At 41.9% G+C, this 20,745-nt stretch overlaps 1 protein-coding gene across 2 annotated transcripts in view; it reads right to left on the bottom strand.

Moving 5' to 3' along the window:
• vps16 (VPS16 core subunit of CORVET and HOPS complexes) overlaps positions 1 to 20,031 on the bottom strand; it is a 97,899-nt gene extending 77,868 nt beyond the window's left edge. For both annotated transcript variants that reach the window (XM_056300984.1, XM_056300983.1), the window contains exons 1-4: positions 19,890 to 20,031; positions 19,371 to 19,459; positions 14,453 to 14,544; positions 8,744 to 8,872 (exon numbers count right to left, since the gene is read on the bottom strand). In XM_056300984.1, coding sequence (XP_056156959.1) covers positions 8,744 to 8,872; positions 14,453 to 14,544; positions 19,371 to 19,459; positions 19,890 to 19,939 — 360 coding nt within the window. In that variant the 5' untranslated portion in view covers positions 19,940 to 20,031. The remainder of the gene's footprint in view (positions 1 to 8,743; positions 8,873 to 14,452; positions 14,545 to 19,370; positions 19,460 to 19,889) is intronic.
• Between the last annotated feature and the right edge of the window lie 714 nt (positions 20,032 to 20,745).

A 20,745-nucleotide genomic window follows, 5' to 3' on the forward strand; every position in this document is an offset into this window, starting at 1 on the left:
TTGATTCTGCCACAGGGGACTGCAAAGATCAAGTCACTGCCAAAGGAGGCGGTAAGTCGCTTGACCCTTTCAGATGGACTTGTGTACTCAGTTTCCAGTCAGTAGTGTTTGCAGGAATTGAGTGATTAATTCAGGAATGATGAATTCATCTTCTTCAACATCACGTGGCCACACTTTTTTGCCATCTTGTTTTTTTTTTAATCTAATTTCTTATCAGTAAAGCTGCTTTTGTTACAACATCCCTGGAGTTGACAGATCTGGAATAATGTAGTTCCATATTCAAGGAGTATGCTGTTTTAGCCAGCTCGGTCATTGATAGGCTGTGTGGGTACAGAAGAAGCTTCCCGTTGTCATCAGGAAATATATGGATGGATCTACCAAGTTTGGTTTCCAACCTGCGGCGGAGGTGTTTCTTGGTTGAGTCCTTAACCTGGCTGATACCAAGAGACTTCATTGATGCAGAGAGATGGAATCTGACAAAACCTTAAAAGTGTTTGTGTTTTATTGCAAAGTGGAGACAGCTACTATATTACTATTATTAATAGTACTACTATTGATACTGTGTAATTACTGTTAATTACATATTTTATTTAGAAATTATACTGGTGAAAACAAAAACTACAACAAAACCTCCTACAGGTATGGTAAAATGAAATGTCCAATAAATATGAAAAGCTGCTCCAATGGAAAGTTTATAATGTCGAAGGTCTATAAATGTCTATAAAATAGACACAATATTATAAAACATTGAAAAGTGTCTTGACCATGAGCCTAAACCAGGATATGAACCAGCGGCAAAAATGCAGCTTACTTTCAGGGGTGGTTTACTTCATGAGGTGATAACCACTGAAAAGCTACCTGTCTGAGAGGTCTATCATATCAAAACATAAACTAGGGATGTATAGTTGGTATAAAAACAATCACAACTAGAATCTGCCCACCCAGATGGTACCGGTATGTCATATTTTGGGTCTTGGCCCGTGGACTATATAAAGGTCGAGGTTTTTTGCAGGTACTGCTAGCTAGCATGATGTCTTCGCATAGAAAATGCACTGTTCTTGGCTGCAATAACCCGCACACATCGCTACACCGGCTCCCAGCCTCGGAGGGCAGAAGAGCTGAGTAGATAAAGTTTATAGCAACGTTCCCGCTAAAGTTGGCAAAACACTGTTAGTGTGTGGTGGGTTTCGGCAGGTTTTCAGGAGACTGTCGATTTTCAGTGTGAGAGCCAGGTTAAGTGTCGGCCGTACCGCGGATGCTTTCTCTGGCTGGGCTGCCTGCACCATACCCGGACCCGCGTTGTGTCTTTGTGCCCTGATCGATGGGCTAACTTAACTTAACACGCCTTCGGAGGGCCTCCGCCGGCCGGCTTGGCCTAACCGGTGATCGGTTCCTCCGGTCTTGCGGAACTTTGTTGTTGTCGCTGCTGCAGCGAGCAAAGTGCCGAGTGGGCAGGGCTCTAGCGCCCAGTCCTCTCCGTTGCTCCGCTCGTCAGCTCTTGCGGCGGGGCTCAACCGGACCGCTTGTCCCAGTTGTTTTTCCATGGCTCCCGCCGCCCCTCCCCTGGTCCCAGAGCTCGGTGTGTTTACCGACCACGGCCGCGGGGTCCGTCACCTACCCGTCCGTACACCCCACCACCAATGGGGTTGCGGTTTTCGGGTCCGCCCAGCCCAGTCCGTTCAGCCGGGCTCGGCGACATGAGGCTACCTGGCTGATCCTGCCAGTAGCATATGCTCGTCTCACAGATTCAGCCATGCGAGTCTAAGTGCACACGGACGGCCCGCACAGCGACACTGCGAATGATTGATACTTTCCCACCCACTCAAAGCAGATCCTCAAGTATCAGTCAACTCGGTGGAGTGGACTGAAGAGGTTCTGTTTACATCTCGTTGTCGCCTGGGAATGACATCACGGAGTGAGTGGGGCGTGGGGTGCAGCCGCAACAATATATTTATTGGTTTTCAGTTTGCAAATCACATCAAATTGTACATCAACAGTACAGAACACAGCAAACATTTTTCACCCTGTTCTCCCTCCCATAACCCAATCCCTACCAACTTATGTGCAAAAAAGAAAGTTCTATAAAATAAACAAAAGTAAAGAGAAGATGGAAAAAGAAAAAAAAGAAAAGAAAAGAAAAAAAGAAATAAGATTTAAAGGGTGTTTTTCTGGTCAGTGTACACGATCATATAAATCCACCCTACTCCCCCAGAGCTTGTTCTTGCTGAAGCAAGTTGCCAACATTAACATGAGCCTTAAGAAGTACACAGAGGGTCTCCAGATATCATCAAAAACATTCTGTTTACATCTAACAATATACCTTATCTTTGCCATTGACGTGTTTGATGCCATTTCTTTGATCCACGTTCCAAGTCTTGGTCCATCAACATTTTTCCAATTAAGAGCAACTGTATGTTTAGCTTGTAATATATACATGTCTATGAACCTGACCTCTCTTCTTTGTAAATGTGGGTTGGTAGGATATATACCAAGAATAAAAAGCTTGGGATCCAGTGGTCATTTCTTTGATAACATTTGACAGATCATATTAATAACATCTTGCCAAAAGGTGTCGATATGCGTGGCTCTCCTGTGCTCCGATGTTTGGCCGCGCCATCGCCATCGGAGCTATTGATTTGCATTGGTTTAGTGGCGACGGTCGTTGGGGGTGTTAGTTTTGACTTCATTGTTCAGTGGTCATGAGAGTCGTTGGAGCCGTTAGTGAGCGACTGTTGTTCTTGGAGGCTAGGCTTCTTGAGTCTCCTGGGTAGAGATGAAAGGACGGCATTGTAAGTGGGAGTCATTGTGGACATCGGGGCACATGAGAGCCACGCATATCAATAGCTCCGATAACGACGGGCGTGGTCACACATCGGTACACAAAAGAGCCACTCATATCTATGGCTCGGTTAGCGACAGGCGTTGGTAAACATCGGGACACAAAGAGCCACGCATATCAATAGCTCTGATTACGACTCCAAAGAGGATAAATTCTGAGTCTCATCAGCAGCCAGTCAGACTAGCTTGGTCTAGTCAGAAAGGCAGAACTGAGGAAGCCTCTTGGATGAGAGGGGAAACGTCTTCACGGATATATACCAAGTCCAGTTGCACTTGATTCAACTCCTTTGGATAACCATGACCTGGATGAATGAGAACATTCACAGAGATATTATCCCTCGACACCCCGAAGGCATTCGATCAAGTATCCTGGCAATACTTGCTCAAACACTGAAACGATTCCAATTTGGCCCTAATTTCATAAAGTGGATACAAACACTATATTCTAATCCACAAGCTGCTGTTAAAGTAAATGGAGCTCTATCAAACCGATTTGCCCTAGAACGTGGCTGCAGATAGGGCTGCTCTCTATCACCCCTACTGTTCGATATTAATACTGAACCACTAGCACAGCTTATTAGAGATGACAATAACATAAAGGGACTGACAATAAATGAAGAAAACAAATTATCCTTATACGCAGATAATGTGCTTTTATATATAGCCGAACCTACAACAACAATTCCACACTTAAAGGATCTTATTTCAACATATGGGCACTTCTCGGGTTATAAAGTAAATGTGGACAAAACAATGGCAATGGATATAAATGCTAGAATTCCTCAAACGGTCAAACTCCAGAGTGGGTTTAAATGGCCTAAAGCTGGCATTAAAAATCACGGTATTCAAATCCCCCCATCGCTAGGAAAGTTATATGATGCAAATTACAAATGCATAATTCATAATAGCAGTAAGGATTTGGACCAGTGGTCAACACTTCCCCTGACGTATTGAGAGTATATGCTTGAATGCTAAGCTTCTCTATCAATTTCAGATGATACCTATTGATATTCCTAAATCTATATTTGATAAATTAGACAGGCTCATTTAAAACTGTATATGGCAAGGAGAACAACCAAGAATTAGATTAAAAACATTACAGCTATCGTCCGCGGTGGTGTAGCGGTCTAAGCATTGGCTTTGTGTTGATGCAGTTGCCCACTGGGGACTGGGGTTCGCGCCCCGGTCTCGTCAGATCTGACTATGGCCGGACTCGATGAAGCAGCAATCATTGGCAACGCTGTCTTGGGGAGGGGGGCGGAGTCGGCTTGTGTTCGTCACGTGAATGCGTCTCTGTATGTGTCGGAAAAGCAGTGGTTCGGCCTGGAGTCGCCTTGTCACAAAAGTGGGGAGGCGTCTCCTTCGAGACTGCCGGCCGGAGAGATGCAGTTGGCGAACGCATGCAGTACGAAGGTGGGTGTTTGAATTAAAATAGGGATTGATTGGCCACTAAATTGGGAGAAAAAGGGGAAAAATCAGAAATAAATTTATTAAAAAAAAAACATTTCAGCTATCAAAACTGCATGGAGGGCTCAAACTCCTGAATCCAAGTTATATTTGGGCTGCACAGTTAAAACCTTTTAACAATATGGATTCAGGATCTTACATGTACTCGCTGGCTGAACATAGAAAAAAGCTTGTGTGTGAAGCCCCTACAGACCTTGCCTCTCCTAGATGTCTCCTTAAAAGAAACTCAAATGGGTGAATGGACTAGAGTTACACTTAACATCTGGAGGAAAATAAAACTGTCATTTCGATTGCCGAAAGTAATTTCTGTACTAACTAGTATCGGATTTATAAAGGATTTTGTGCCCTCCCATATAGATATAGGTTTTAGAAAATTGTCAGACCATGGACTCACTAATCTACACCAACTTCATAAGGATGGCATCCTTAACTCATTTTTATACAGCTGAGCAGAGGTGGAAAACTCCACTTCAGAAAGTAGAAGTACTAACCATGTATTTCCTCCACCCATGCACTAAACCAGCTGAGAACTAATTAGTGAAATCAGCTGGTTTAGTCCATGGATGGAGCAAATACATAATTAGTACTTCTACTTTCTAAAGCTGGGTTTTCCACCTCTGCAGCTGAGAGAGGAAGTTATGCTTCCTAACACAGATTTTTTCAGGTATTTACAATTAAGGGACTTTTTAACAAAACATAAAGCAGGGGATAGTGTATTGGTGCCCACTCCAATTGAAGAGTTCTTGATAAAATTACAAACAGGATCAGGGATAAGTGACACATGAATATAAAAATATATGTAAAGAAAACATAATAAAGAGAATATAAAAATAAACACTAACACATAAATGAAAGTTTGCACAATAAAATCACAGTGTCAAGCTCAACTTGAATTGAATGCCAGCGAGAAGAGGTAGGGCTTTAACAAAGATGTAAAAGTCTCTGGGGTCAGAGCAGATCTTATGTGTACTGGTAGATTGTTCCTGAGATCAGGGGCAGCCAGTGCAGAGGCTCTGTCGCCCCTGTTCTGAAGCCTGGATTTGGAAACATGTAGGAGCATCTGGTTTGTCCACCGGAGTGCTCCTGAGTGCACTAACCATTAACCGACAAGATTAAAATGTACTATTTCCAATGGACAAGGGTCTGTGAAATAAAAAACGATAAAACAAATGTTTTTTTCATACAAGGGGTTTATTTTTACATGTGCAAACAGCAGCATAAACAACAACAACACAACATGAGAACATTGTCACACACCTGCAGTGCTGCTATGAACCAAATAAAACAGACCAACAGGCCTACATGAAAAGTATTTAACTTAAATAAATGTTTACGTAAATTCCAAATCATAGCCAGACTTTCTAAAGAACAAAAACAGATTAACAAAACGACAAGCCACACTGAATCCGCCGGCGCCAAGTGTGCTGCATAATGGGCACAATAGCCGAGACCTCCAGTGCAGAATTTTTTGTAAAACTTATTAGAAAAAACAGCTAGTCGCCAGACTTTCTAATGTTTAAACACATCAACAAAATGAAAACACACATTGAATCTTCTGGCTAATTAAATATCAAAAACAGTCAACAGATTAACAAAATGAAAACTTGTAGTTGTTACTAGCTTTGTTACTGTTTGGTTGGACAGAACAGCTGTCTCTGCCCACCATTGTTCAAGAAGTCTTGCAAACATGTCGCACAACAAATTCCATCTTGTGTTGCATGACTGGATGAGCTGGTGTTTTGAATTCCATCTAGTGTTGCATGACTGGATGAGCTGGTGTTTTGAATTCCATCTAGTGTTGCATGACTGGATGAGCTGGTGTTTTGAATTCCATCTAGTGTTGTATGACTGGATGAGCAGGTGTTTTGAATTCCATCTAGTGTTGTATGACTGGATGAGCTGGTGTTTTGAATTCCATCTAGTGTTGTATGACTGGATGAGCAGGTGTTTTGAATTCCATCCAGCGTTGTATGACTGGATGAGCTGGTGTTTTGAATTCCATCTAGTGTTGTATGACTAGATGAGCTGGTGTTTTGAATTCCATCTAGTGTTGTATGACTGGATGAGCTGGTGTTTTGAATTCCATCTGGTGTTGTATGACTGGATGAGCTGGTGTTTTGAATTCCATCTGGTGTTGTATGACTGGATGAGCTGGTGTTTTGAATTCCATCTAGTGTTGTATGACTGGACGAGCTGGTGTTTTGAATTCCATCTAGTGTTGTATGACTGGACGAGCTGGTGTTTTGAATTCCATCTAGTGTTGTATGACTGGATGAGCTGGTGTTTTGAATTCCATCTAGTGTTGTATGACTGGATGAGCTGGTGTTTCAATTTCCATCTAGTGTTGTATGACTGGATGAGCTGGTGTTTCAATTTCCATCTAGTGTTGTATGACTAGAAGAGCAGGTGTTTTGAATTCCATCTAGTGTTGCATGACTGGATGAGCTGGTGTTTTGAATTCCATCTAGTGTTGTATGACTGGATGAGCAGGTGTTTTGAATTCCATCTAGTGTTGTATGACTGGATGAGCAGGTGTTTTGAATTCCATCTAGTGTTGTATGACTGGATGAGCAGGTGTTTGGAATTCCATCTAGTGTTGCATGACTGGATGAGCAGGTGTTTTGAATTCCATCTAGTGTTGCATGACTGGATGAGCTGGTGTCATGAATTCCATCTAGTGTTGCATGACTGGATGAGCTGGTGTTTTGAATTCCATCTAGTGTTGCATGACTGGATGAGCAGGTGTCATGAATTCCATCTGGTGTTGCATGACTGGATGAGCTTGTGTTTTGAATTCCATCTAGTGTTGTATGACTGGATGAGCTGGTGTTTTGAATTCCATCTAGTGTTGTATGACTGGATGAGCTGGTGTTTCAATTTCCATCTAGTGTTGCATGACTGGATGAGCAGGTGTTTTGAATTCCATCTAGTATTGTATGACTGGATGAGCTGGTGTTTCGAATTCAATCTAGTGTTGTATGACTGGATGAGCTGGTGCGTTTCAATTTCCATCTAGTGTTGTATGACTAGAAGAGGTGGTGTTTTGAATTCCATCTAGTGTTGTATGGTTGGATGAGCTGGTGTTTCGGGAATTTCACTTGTTCTTGTTTGGCCTCCAAAGCCTTGCATGCCGGGTTGCTCTGGTTGAAGTGCCTGACAAGCTGCCCAGCTGCAAAAACAACCCGATGCGCATACATGTTAAATCCATCGTTTACCGTCAGTTGCAGTGTAGGCTCAAAACAAGAAACTGAGTCCCAGTTCACCCGTCGGGGAGAGTTAGCAGCAACCATGTTACGTGCATTGTCGTGGACACATGCAGACACTTTCCCAGTAAGTCCCCAAATCTCCCCCGCATCAGTTAGTTTAGCTCTGAGTTTATCCAGTCATAAAAGCCACAAACTTAGTGCTACCAAGTTGCGTTTTAAGCTCTTGTTTTTTTTCTCTGCAAAACGGGCTTCAGTTCAGCAAGTAATAATCACAGTGTTGATGGGATTTGGTATTTAGGCTGGATACAGCCCAGTAGCTCTTGAAAACCCACACCACAGACCACACTGATGGGCAAAATGTCTTTCTCCACCATTGAACAGATTCTCTGAGTCAGCTCCTCAGACCGCTGTGCATCACATCTTCTCCCTGCTAACATGGAAGCTAAAGTTTGTTGTCCTCCATCACCTGGTCCTTGTGGATGTTTGCTTCGCAAGGGGTATTGCATTGTGTTTGTAGTACTGCTATATTTCAGTACTGCATTGCATATTTTACAAATAACCTCATCGTCCTTTTGGTCGAAATGGTCCCACACAGCACTGGTTTTTGCTTGCTCCATTTTGATCAGGCACAGCAAAATATGATTGTAGGCACGTGTGGTTGGTTGCACGTGTTGACACGCCCCCATGAGTTGATTGATGTGTATAGACTATTTTTCTTTTACTATGCAGCAAACTTTTCTTATTTACTTTTTTTAAACACATATCGTTAAACTGATAGTATTAATCGGTCAAAATTCTTATTGTCAGTTAACGGTTAATTATGAACATCCAAATTTCTGATCTTCTCATGCGTTGTTCCACCTCCCGAGCACTCCGATCCTCAATCCTCGGTCTTTTATCCATCCCTCACTCCGAGTGCAAAACAAAAGGTGACCGCGCTTTTGCAGTTTTAGCCCCAAACCTCTGGAATAATCTCCCCCAATCCATTAAATTCACTGAATCTTTGGACTGTTTTAAATGGCAAGTCTTTTATAGACCCCTTAACCCTGACTTCTGTTTTGTTTTATTTTTAGCTTGGTCTGTTACTCCCTATGCCATGTTTTATAGTCATTCAATTTATTTTATGGACTCACATTTTTCTGAGTGTAAAGCACTTTGTAACTTTGTTTTTAAAAGTGCTATATAAATAAAACTTTACTTACACACACACACACACACACACATAGACTCACCTGTCCCATGCTGAAGTGTCTCTTAAAGGATCCAAACAGGTCATATATGAGAACCGTCCCGTCCTCCTGAATACACAACAGCTCATCACAAACCGACCAGCCCAGCTGCACCACAGGTCCACTCTTCCACTGAAAATATATCAAAATATATGAGACTATATAGCTACATTATATACTATATATTATCTTGCTCTCAGGATAAATATATATATATATATATATATATAGACTTTTTTGCCAGAAATCATCAATGGTGCTGATAAAGGTGCTCAACAAATGAGAGGAATATTAATATTAATATATATAACATATCTAATATTTTTTTTCTCCCCTTTTCACCCCAATTGTATCGGCCAATTACCCCACTCTTCCAAGCCATCCCGGTCTCTGCTCCACCCCCTCTGCTGATCTGCTGATCTATTCCCCTCAGTTCCCCCCTCCCCTCCCGAACAGGCACCCTGTCCGACCAGAGGAGGCGCTAGTGCAGCGACCAGGACACATACCCACATCTGGCTTCCCACCCGCCGATACGGCCAATTGTGTCTGTAGGGATGTCCGACTGAGCCGGAGGTAACATGGGGATTCAATCCAGCGAGCCCTATGTTGGTAGGCAATGGAATAGACACATCTAATATTATTTTCCCATAATAGATAGCTCCATAGGCCACCCACGCAACTAGCTCTATTTCTCCCAGAATTCTCTGAGCTAGCTGCTTCTGACTTTATCAGCTAAGTTTCTACTGCAAAATACCAGGACATGCAAAAAATAGTTAGGTCTGGGCGATATGGACAAAATCAAATATCACAATATTTTTGACCAAATACTTTGATATTGATATTTTGACGATACTGTAGAGATGACTATTGGTGCTCTCACGAAATATTACAAAATTATATTTTTTGATAAACACTCATTAGTAATCCGGTCCAGAGGGACCAGAGGATGTGCTCCAATTATCAGGGCGTCACACTGCTAAGCCTCCCTGGGGAAAGTCTACTCTAGGGTGCTGGAAAGGAGGCTCTGACCAATTGTCGAACCTCAGATCCAGCAGGAACAATGCGGATTCCGTCCTGGCCGCGGAACAACGGACCAACTCTTTACCTTTGCGGAAGTGTTGAGGGAGGCATGGGAGTTTGACCAGCCAGTCTACATGTGTTTTGTGGACCTGGAGAAGGCTTAAAACCGTGTACACCGAGGCACTCTGTGGGGGGCAGTACTGTGGGAGTATGGGGTACTGGGGCAGTTGCTACAAGCCATCCGTTTTTGTATGCCTGCTGCTCCTCGTTAAGTGAGATGGGGAAAGTGACGCTTCATTTGGGGAAGTGTCAGTGGGGATGGGATTTGGATTTGTCAATGTTTAATTTTGTTAAGAGCTGCCAGATTTATTGTTTTATCTTTACTGTTAGTTTCCACCTTGATATGCCTTTTAGCCTGTTTTTGCTTTCACAGCTGTATATATGTCAGTGATTAACGGTATGTATCAGGTAGATATGAGTAATATAACGTTGGTTTCATGGAATGTACGGGGGCTTGGTAACACTGTCAAGCGGGGTAAAGTGTTGGCACATTTAAAATCCTTGAAAGCTGACATAATGTTTCTACAAGAAACTCAAAGCTACAGAGCAGAGGCGACTGAGAGTTAATTGGATTTCTCAAGTTTATCAATCGCTCTTTACATCCAAAGCTAGGGGTGTTGCAATTCTTTTTGCAATAATATTCAATTTCAGCTTGTTTCTATGGTCACAGATCCAGATGGCAGGTATATTATGATTACTGGAAATATACATACGCTCCCTGTCACATTATTGAATATATACGGTCCAAATATTAATGATCAAAACTTTTTCCGTAAAGTATTTGATTTAATTCCAGATCTCAGCAACACCAATCTGTTAATGGGAGGCGATTTTAATTGTTACCTTGACCCATATCTTGATAGGCTCTCCTCCCGCACCCCACCTGCCATTACATCTGTCCAAACATTAAATAACCTAATTAAATCAAGAAATATGGCTGACATCTGGAGACTACAACACCCAACGGACAGAGACTATTCGTTTCTCTCACGTCCATAAATCATATACGAGAATTGATTATTTTCTAGTGGATGCAAAATTAGTATCTAACATTGATCATACTAAGTATCACAACATATTAATATCAGATCATAGTCCAGTATCACTAAAACTGAAGCTTGATTTGCCTAAACAAATTTAGTATTGGCGCTTTAACCCATGGTTGCTCACAGACCAAGGGTTTATTAAGTATATGGCAGCATGGTTCAAGGAGTTCCTTGAGACTAACGATACTGGGGAGGTGTCAGATTCCATACTTTGGGAGACCCTCAAAGCAGTAATGAAGGGGTATAGAATTTTATTTGAAGCCTCCAAAAAAAGGGAACAGCGTCATCGGTTGGTGGAGATTGAAAACATACTCCCAATGCTTGAACAGTCCTACAGGAACTCTCTTCTACAAGAAGATTACAATAAGATTTTGAAGTTAAAATATGAGTGAAACTGTATTCTCGGTGGAAACATCAGCAAACTCTTACTCAAGCTCAGACAGAGACATTTTGAGTTGGGCGACAAACCGGAGAGACTGTTGGCCAGACAATTAAAGGGGCCGCAGGCGAGCCGTGCAATTCACAAAATTAAATCCAAAACAGGTGATTTGTTAATTAACCATAGAGAAATAAACAATCGATTTAAAGAATTTTATTCAGAATTATACACCGCTAAGTCTCAGGCCATTAGTGCAGACTTTGCCGGCTTCTTCGACTCTCTTAATTTGCCAACACTGGATGAGTCGACGAGGTTAGAATTAGATTCAACTTTTTCAGAGAGCGAATTAATAGAGGCAATTAAGGCATTTCCCTCTGGCAAAGCGCCAGGCCCAGACAGGTTTGGTTGTACATTTTACAAGGCATTTCATAAGACACTTGCCCCACTGTTGCTCCGGATGATTAACGACTCCATTAAAAATAACATTGCCTAAGTCCCTATACGAGGCAAATATATGTATTTTGTTAAAAAAAAAAGTAAGGACGAAACGGAACCTGTTAGTTACAGACCCATTGCTCTCCTCAACTTTGATCAAAAGTTTATTACAAAAATACTAGCTAACAGAGTGGGGAGGCATATTTTGTCAATTATACACCCTGACCAAACGGGGTTTATCCCAGGTAGAGTCTCATTTTGCAATGTTCGTAGGCTTCTGAATAATTTATATACCAACCAGGTCGGGGACTGTGGAGCGGCTATCTCGTCCCTCGATGCCGAAGAGTCATCTGATCAGATAGAGTGGCCCTACATGTTTGAAACACTTCAAAGATTTGGGTTTGGGGATTCCTTTCTTGCATGGGTCAAAATGCTGTATCTCTGCCCATTATCCTCTATCCTCACCAATAGTGATAGATCTGGGCCTTTTGACCTACAACATGGGGTCAGACAGGGGGATCCACTATCTTCCTTACTTTTCGACGTTGCACTTGAGCCCCTTGCAGTTGGAATAAGGAATCATTTCAGCATCAGAGGCATTCAGATAGGAGACCTAGAAAGCCATGTGAGCCTTTATGCCGATGATACATTGATATATCTTACTGACCCAGAAGCCTCTGTTCCTCCCTTGTTAGATCTTGTTAAATCATTTGGCAAACTCTCTGGTTACACAATTAATTGGGGTAAGAGTGAGTTCATGCCACTATCGGACAGTATAGATTCAGATTTCCTTAACACTCTATCATTTAAACTAAAGTATGATCATGTGACATATCTAAGGCTTATAATACCATGAAATCCCAAACTGTTATCTAAACTCAATTATGCCGATATGCTCACAAAGCTTAAATTGAACATAGAGAAGTGGAGGATTTTGCCATTGTCTATGGTGGGGCGTATTAGCGCAATTAAGATGGTGTCTCTCCCCAGATCTTTGTACCTATTTCAGAATCTGCCAATCTTTCTGACGTCACTATTTTTTAAGAAACTTTACTCTATTATCTTTCCATTTGTTTGGGGATATAAAGCTCATCGCATAGCTAAAGCACATCTTCAAAAGCCAATAAAGGAGGGAAGCTTAGGCCTTCCTGTATTTAAGAACTATTATTGGGCAGCCAATGCAAGGGCTTTGATTTAATGGCAATGGGGATTCCCAGATAAGACGTCTCAGAAAGGAGACAACTCCCCCTTGTGGCTAAGCATTGAAACTACAGCAGTAAAAACCTCTTCCCTTTGTACTTTACTTTTTTCCAAGACCGAATCCCCTGATAAATTGATTGGTAATAATTTTATTCTAAGAAACTCTATTAGGATTCTGAATCAGATCAGAAGTGTTAACAAACTACCTAATGTCTCAATAGACACTCCTATATGTAATAACCATTCCTTTTTGCCATCTCAGACGGATGGGGCGTTTGCTATCTGGAGGGACAGGGGTATTGCGACCCTTGGAGATTTATATATAGATAAAAAGTTTGCATCATTTAATCAGTTGAAAACAAAATTTAACATCCCTAACTCCCACTTCTTTCGTTATCTCCAAATTAGGCATTATGTCAAAGACAAAATTCAAAATTTTGAAAACAGGCCAGAGTTTCCCATTCTATGACCTCCTGCAGCTTCCTCCGGATTCCAAACATCTGATATCTCGCTTTGTGTCCGTTTACCACCTCTGTATCTACTAACCATCTGAAGGAAGCCTGGTCCACTGAGCTGAATCTTGAAGTGTCTGACGACATTTGGAATGAAGGTTTGACTAGAATCCAAACTTGCTCGATCAATGTCAGATATAAACTAACCTAATTCAAAGTCATCCATAGACTCCACTATTCAACGACCAAACTACACAAAATTTACCCGGCCGTTTCTCTACTGTGTGTTAGATGCAAAATTGAAGAAGGTTCTCTAGTGCATCTTTTCTGGCTCTGTCCTCACTTATACAAATTGTGGTGTGAAATATTCCAGTGGTTCTCCAGAGTCTATGAAAGGGACATTCCTCCTGATCCAGAGCTGGCACTCTTTGGATGCTCGGAGTCTGCTTTAAGCTATACACCTGAGGAACAATCGGCATTGATGGTTGGCATGGTAGCTGCCAAGAGAATTATCCTAACAGATTGGAAATCACCTACGCCCCCTGCTTTCAGAAATGGCTCAATGAAGTTATAATAATCATACAGATGGAGAGAATAAGCTTCCATAAATCTAAAGCATCCAACAGGTTTCTGAGCATATGGGGTCCATTCACTGACTATCTAAAAGAAAAATGATTTTTAATTAGTCTGTAGTGATGCAACCCGATACTCTTTACCTTTTATCTGTACTCTTGTAATACCTGTGTGATTTCTTGAAAACTGCTGTGAACAAAGTTATATACCTATATATGTCTTGCAGCTTTTTTTCTCCTTTTTGTTGTTTTTGTTTTTTGTCTGTTTTTTTTTGTTTTGTTTTATTTTGTGTGTGTCTTGAATATAAAACCGAAAAACTGAAAATAAAATATTTAAAAAAAAGACTAAGGAGACAAACAACCATTCCTACCCCCACTAACTCAGACTTCATATGCCCAATGTGCAATAAAACTTGTGGATCTAGAATTGGACTCTACAGTCGTCAAAGAACACACCGTTAATGAGGAGGGATGTCATCATCGGACCCGATGGACTACCAGCAAGCAAGCAAGCGTGTGTGTGCATGTGTGTGTGTGTGTGTATATACCAGGAAGCTGGCCATGGCGACACCAGATGATGAGTAAATCTCCAGCTGAGGACGACTGCTAGGAGAACGTCTTTGAGGCTCCTTTAGTAGTGCTGGGGGGGGGGGCAGATAAAACACACTGATCAAGTTTTAAACAAGTTTTAAGTTTCAACACTAATGCTCATTTTCATGTTCATCCATTCAGTATTTCATACTGGACACAGAGTTCTTGCTAGCCCACTACAAATCATGGAGTACAATTCCTATTCAGTGAGAAAAAAAATCACTGTGGTTCATCCAAAGACAACATTCGGCTAGGGTTGGGCATCGGAAATCAATTCCAAGTTAGAACCGGTTCCAAAGGAATCATTATGAAATTTTAATTTCAGTTCTGCTTATTGGTTCCTAAACAAATTTCATTTGCACTAGTCTTAGTTTCAGTACCAGGACCTGGCTATCCGTCTGCGCTGCTGCACCTACAGTCATGCGAGTTGAATGCATGCGTGTCTTCCCGTCTCCTAAGCTATACACTGGTGCTCTTTCTGGACTGGACAACGCAGTGCAAAGCAATAAATTTTGTTTTTCTTTTGTGGGAAGATCAATAAGAGTAGCGAGCACATAGTCTGGGTAGAGCCGTGCACCATCATAGACCGCAGCAAGCGCTCAAAAGCGTGGCCTCACTTTGTTCGAAAAAATAACGGCACTACTAACATGACAAAACACCTTCGCCAGCACGGTATACAAATAAACAAGTGTACCATGTTTGACGTCTTGCACCGATCTCCCTCCCCCTCACATGCTTCGTCCTCCTTGGTCAACCCTCAACCAACAGCCAGTTCCTCTTCGCAATCAGGAAAGTGAAAATTAAATAACGATTGTTTTATTCTTAACAGCGAGACAGTAACCTAGCTATACTTGATCGAACTGCTAAAAAATGTGTCAAATATGTGCATATACTGTAATGTATTTATTCGTAGATGAATGTTTGCACAGACGTTCCTACTTCTCTCTCGTCAACACCTACATGGGCTGCAGCTCCCCAAACTGTAAATTAATTGCTTTTTAGACAGTTGCAATGAGTCGAAATATATGACTTGTACTGTACTGTATTTTTTATAATATTGTATATATTTGATTGCATAACTCCAATGTAAAATATGACATTTCAAGGAGAAAATTTTCACATTTTACATTGGAGTTGGGCGATCAAATTGGATGGAAAATTTACATGTAATTGAAATACATAAGCATTAACTTATGGGCTTAAATATTCTTTTGAGTGTAGGACTAGACTGAAAACTCTGAACTGTTCCTTCATCTGGACCCGAGATGATTTCTAAAGCATGTGTTTTGTTTATAAATACTATATATTTGTCTGATGTTACTGAACATAATGAGGGTGGTTCAGTGTCTTTTACGGGAGATTTTCATATCCTTTCTTTTCTAATCCATAATGCAGCACAGTATTCATCATCCTGACCTTTCATTTTTAAGCATCATCTAGGTTAATTGCTCTGTTTTAACACTGAAAAGAGAATTAAAGAATTCAGCACTCTGACCTATAGTTTACCAGCCACAGCATGAAGATATGGGAAAGAGTAATAGAAGCTAGGTTAAGAGGAGGAGAGGTGGTGATCAGCAGCAGCAGTATGGTTTCATGCCATGAAAGAGCACCACAGATGTGATGTTTGCTTTGAGAATGTTGATGGAGAAGTATAGAGAAGGTCAGAAGGAGTTACATTGTGTCTTTGTGGATTGAGAGAAAGCATATGACGGGGAGCCAAGAGAGGAGGTATGGTATTCGTTCTGACCCCAGCTGTTACATTACTGTACTGAATACATGCTCTTTTGTAGATAAACTGGATTCTCTCCCAGGTGAGAGATGCACACAAAACACTCAACTCGGAATAAGATTCCTTCCTGCTCTCTATAACTGCATGAGAACTGAAGACGACAGAACTGCCCATGCTTTGTTATGACGTTAGGTGTTACCGTGCTGCCCTCTATTGGTTGTTTTAGGTACTGTTAGTTTCACCAGCTGAGAGTCCGTTTTGTTTATCTTCCGTGTGGCTCGTTGTGAAGCAGCAAGCAGTGTGTGTGAAATGCGGTCTGTTTATCTTCGTTTGAACCTTGGAGTAGATATGTCTGTGAGTATCAGCACTTACATGTTAGATCTGAAATGTAATTTTTTAAGTTAAGTTGCATATTACTAGAAGACATTTCTTGTTGTTGCTAGCTAACCTATTTTAGCTAACTCAGAAGCTTATTCAAGCTGACAGCTCCCTAGCTAGCATCTGACTAATTGACATACGTTCTCATGTTTGCTAAGTTCTTATGCTAGTTTATTGTTTGGCTGTCTATATCTGGATAACGCTAAATAAATGAATTTTATTGTTAATTGTGATGTTATATTTCATGCTAAAAAGCAATTTCATGTAAGCCGTATGTGTTTAGTTATCTGTACTCTTTGTTTGGATTTTCAGTTTTACAATGTTGAAACCAGTAAAGCCACACTCTGTTGAAAATGGGTTTATTGAGGATTCTTTTTGTTAGCTATCTGTCTAGCCTTGCTCAGATGCAATTGTGAGGACAGAATAGTATTGTATGAGGAAGTCAGGAGTCACAGTGCAGTCTGCAGGAGTGGTGCAGGATACGTATGAGGGCAGTGTGACAGTGATGAGGTATGCGGTTGGAATGACAGACGGGTTCAAGGTGGAGGTGGGATTACATCAAGGATCAGCTCTGAGCCCTTTCTTGTTTGCAATGGTGATGGACATGTTGACGAACAAGATCAGGCAGGAGTCTCCGTGGACTATGATGTTTGCGGATGACATTGTGATGTGTAGTGAGAGTAGGGTGCAGGTTGAGGAGAGCCTGGAGAGGTGGAGGTATGCACTGGAGAGAAGAGGAATGAAAGTCAGTAGGAGCAAGACAGAACACATATGCATGAATGAGAGGGAGGACAGTGGAATGGTGAGGACGCAAGGAGTAGAGGTGATGAAGGTGGATGAGTTTTAATACTTGGGGTCAACTGTTCAAACTAACGGGGAGTGCGGAAGAGGTGAAGAAGAGAGTGCAGGCAGGGTGGAGTGGGTGGAGAAGAGTGCCAGGAATGATTTGCATCAGAAGGGTACCAGCAAGAGTAAAGGGAAGGTTTTCAAGATGGTAGTGAGACCAGCTATGTTGTATGGTAAAACAGTGGAGATGTCAGTGGACTTCAGGAGGAGCCCCACAACACTGCCCCCCCCCACCATACTCAACAGCACGGTGTCTATGGTGAAAACCTAAAGATTTCTGGGCTCCAAAATCTCCCAGGACCTAAGGTGGGCATCCAACACAGACACAATCATCAAAAAGGCCCAGCAGAGGATGTACTTTCTCCACCAGCTCAAGAAGTTCAACCTAACTCAGGAACTGCTGATTCTGTTTTACACTGCAATAATCCAGTCGATCCTCTGCTCATCCATCACTGTCTGGTTTGTTTCAGCCACCAAACAGGACAGGGACAGACTACAATGGACAGTTAGGTCTGCAGAGAAAATCATTGTTGCCAACCTGCCCTCCATTCAGGACTTATACACCTCCAGACTCAGGAAACGGGCAGGCAACATCACTGTTCAGTCACAAACTGTTCCAACTCCTCCCCTCTGGTAGGCGCTACAGAGCACTGTACCCCAAAATAACCAGATATAAAAACAGTTTCTTTCTGTCATTCAAATGAATGCTTAACACTGTCAATAAATCCAACCATGTACAAACCCCAATTCCAATGAAGTTGGGACGTTGTGTAAAATGTAAATAAAAACAGAATACAATGATTTGCAAATCCTTTTCGACCTATACTCAATTGAATACACTACAAAGACAAGATATTTAATGTTCAAACTGATAAACTTTTTGTTTTTTTGCAAATATTCACTCATTTTGAATTTGATGCCTGCAACACGTTCAGACCAGACTAGACAATGTTTTTCAGTTTCAGCTCGTTAGTGTGATTTTTTCAGACCAGACTAGTGAATGTTTTTCAGTTTCAGCTCGTTATAGTGTGATTTTTTTCAGACCAGACTAGTGAGTGTTTTTCAGTATCAGCTCAGTAGTGTGATTTTTTCAGACCAGACTACAGAATGTTTTTCAGTTTCAGTTCGTTAGTGTGATTTTTTCAGACCAGTGAGTGTTTTTCAGTTTCAGCTCGTTAGTGTGATTTTTTCAGACCAGACTAGTGAGTGTTTTTCAGTTTCAGCTCGTTAGTGTGATTTTTTCAGACCAGACTACAGAATGTTTTTCAGTTTCAGCTCATTAGTGTAATTTTTTCAGACCAGACTACAGAATGTTTTTCAGTTTCAGCTCGTTAGTGTGATTTTTTCAGACCAGACTACAGAATGTTTTTCAGTTTCAGCTCGTTAGTGTGATTTTTTCAGACCAGACTAGAATATTTTTCAGTTTCAGCTCGTTAGTGTGATTTTTTTCAGACCAGACTAGTGAATGTTTTTCAGTTTCAGCTCATTAGTGTGATTTTTTCAGACCAGACTAGTAAATGTTTTTTAGTTTCAGCTCGTTAGTGTGATTTTTTCAGACCAGACTAGTGAATGTTTTTCAGTTTCAGCTCATTAGTGTGATTTTTTCAGACCAGACTAGTGAATGTTTTTCAGTTTCAGCTCGTTAGTGTGATTTTTTCAGACCAGACTAGTGAATGTTTTTCAGTTTCAGCTCATTAGTGTGATTTTTTCAGACCAGACTAGTGAATGTTTTTCAGTTTCAGCTCGTTCGTGTGATTTTTTCAGATCAGACTAGTGAATGTTTTTTAGTTTCAGCTCGTTAGTTTACTCAAGCAGACACTCAGCCAGGTGCACAGCTACTTACTGTAAGGAGGCCATGTTTGTCCCCAACATGTAGTCTGCTGGGGAAAACATTGACTGATGTGTAATGAGAGTTAACTCACCTATCGGTCCTCCATAGGGGGCAGCGGCCACAAGACAGTCTTTGAGTCCCTCACGCAAATTCCACCCCATCTCATACAACTCAGTTTTCCTACACACAAACAACAAGCAAAACAAAAGGATAAGCAGTTTGGATCATGGATAGATGGACAAACACTCACATGACATGTATATGCTCACATACACGAGAACACAATGCAAATTACACAAATACAACAGGCCACAGACATTTGAGCGTCTCCGCTTGAAACGACTGGTGGTGACGCTGAGGAGATCCGCTGTGCGCACACACACACACACACACACATTAATCATGTCGGGCATCGTGCCGCAGTTTAACCGTATGCACGGTGCAATAAACCCTACTGATATTCTTCTGTGTCTTCAGCATTGCTTGCTAGTAGTGGAAAGAAACTACACTCGGTCCGTGTGATAGTCATGTGACAGGTTACATGACCAACCCTAACCCTGATGAACACGATCATTCCCAACATGAAAGCGTTTTGGTTTGGGCTTCGCACCTGTAAAACGCCTTGCCGAGAGGATTCCAGTTGGCTGTTATGAACGCCATGCTGTCCCCGTAGGGAGGAAAGCCCTTCAGTCGGCTCGCTGTTTGGATTAACGCAGACTTCTGCTTCTATAGCGCTACCTAAACACTTCCGGGTGTTCTTCTTCGAGGGTATGATCAGTCCTTGCCTTTTCCGTGCGGGATACGAAGGGGCGCCCTCCTGCGTCTGCCGGTGTCCGTCGAGAAGAAGAAAACGCGCTGAAGATCCTCCACTCTCCGTCTCATCCATCGCTCATTCATTTGTGAGCGCCGACTAGCGGTACACGTGTGCACAGCATCAGAAATGAAGAAAGGACGAGTCCGGACCGAGACACGGCTACAGGGCTGAAAACCTCTGTCGTGCCACTACAACCGCCAGCGCCTCTTTTGTTTTCAGGTTCTGGAAAGTGTTATGTCCAAACACTCTCAAACGACGTTAATCAATAAGGACACTCGAATTTCAACCTCATACGTTTGTTTGAAGCTTGCTTCTGTAGATGTGAGGCTAAACATCGATGTCAAAGAAAGGTGAATCACTTCATCTGGACACAACGTTTATTGAGAGAAACGTTTCATGTAAGTGACCTCTTAAGCCTCACCGGACTGCCGGTGTGCCCACCCTTATAAACAACACAGTGGTACAGTGACCGAACCAACAACCAGGTTCATATGCACACAAGGGTGTGACCATTAACCAGTGTGAAGAGGGAACGACCATCCCATAACCAGGGGGGGGGGGGACTAAGAGTACATCTGTCACCATCTTACCATGCTGTGGTTGCAACTATTCCCCAGTCCTCTGAGAATAGTCCACATGACCACTGTAACTC

The sequence above is a fragment of the Lampris incognitus genome, chromosome 21, assembly GCF_029633865.1.
Source record: "Lampris incognitus isolate fLamInc1 chromosome 21, fLamInc1.hap2, whole genome shotgun sequence".
NCBI lineage: Eukaryota > Metazoa > Chordata > Actinopteri > Lampriformes > Lampridae > Lampris > Lampris incognitus.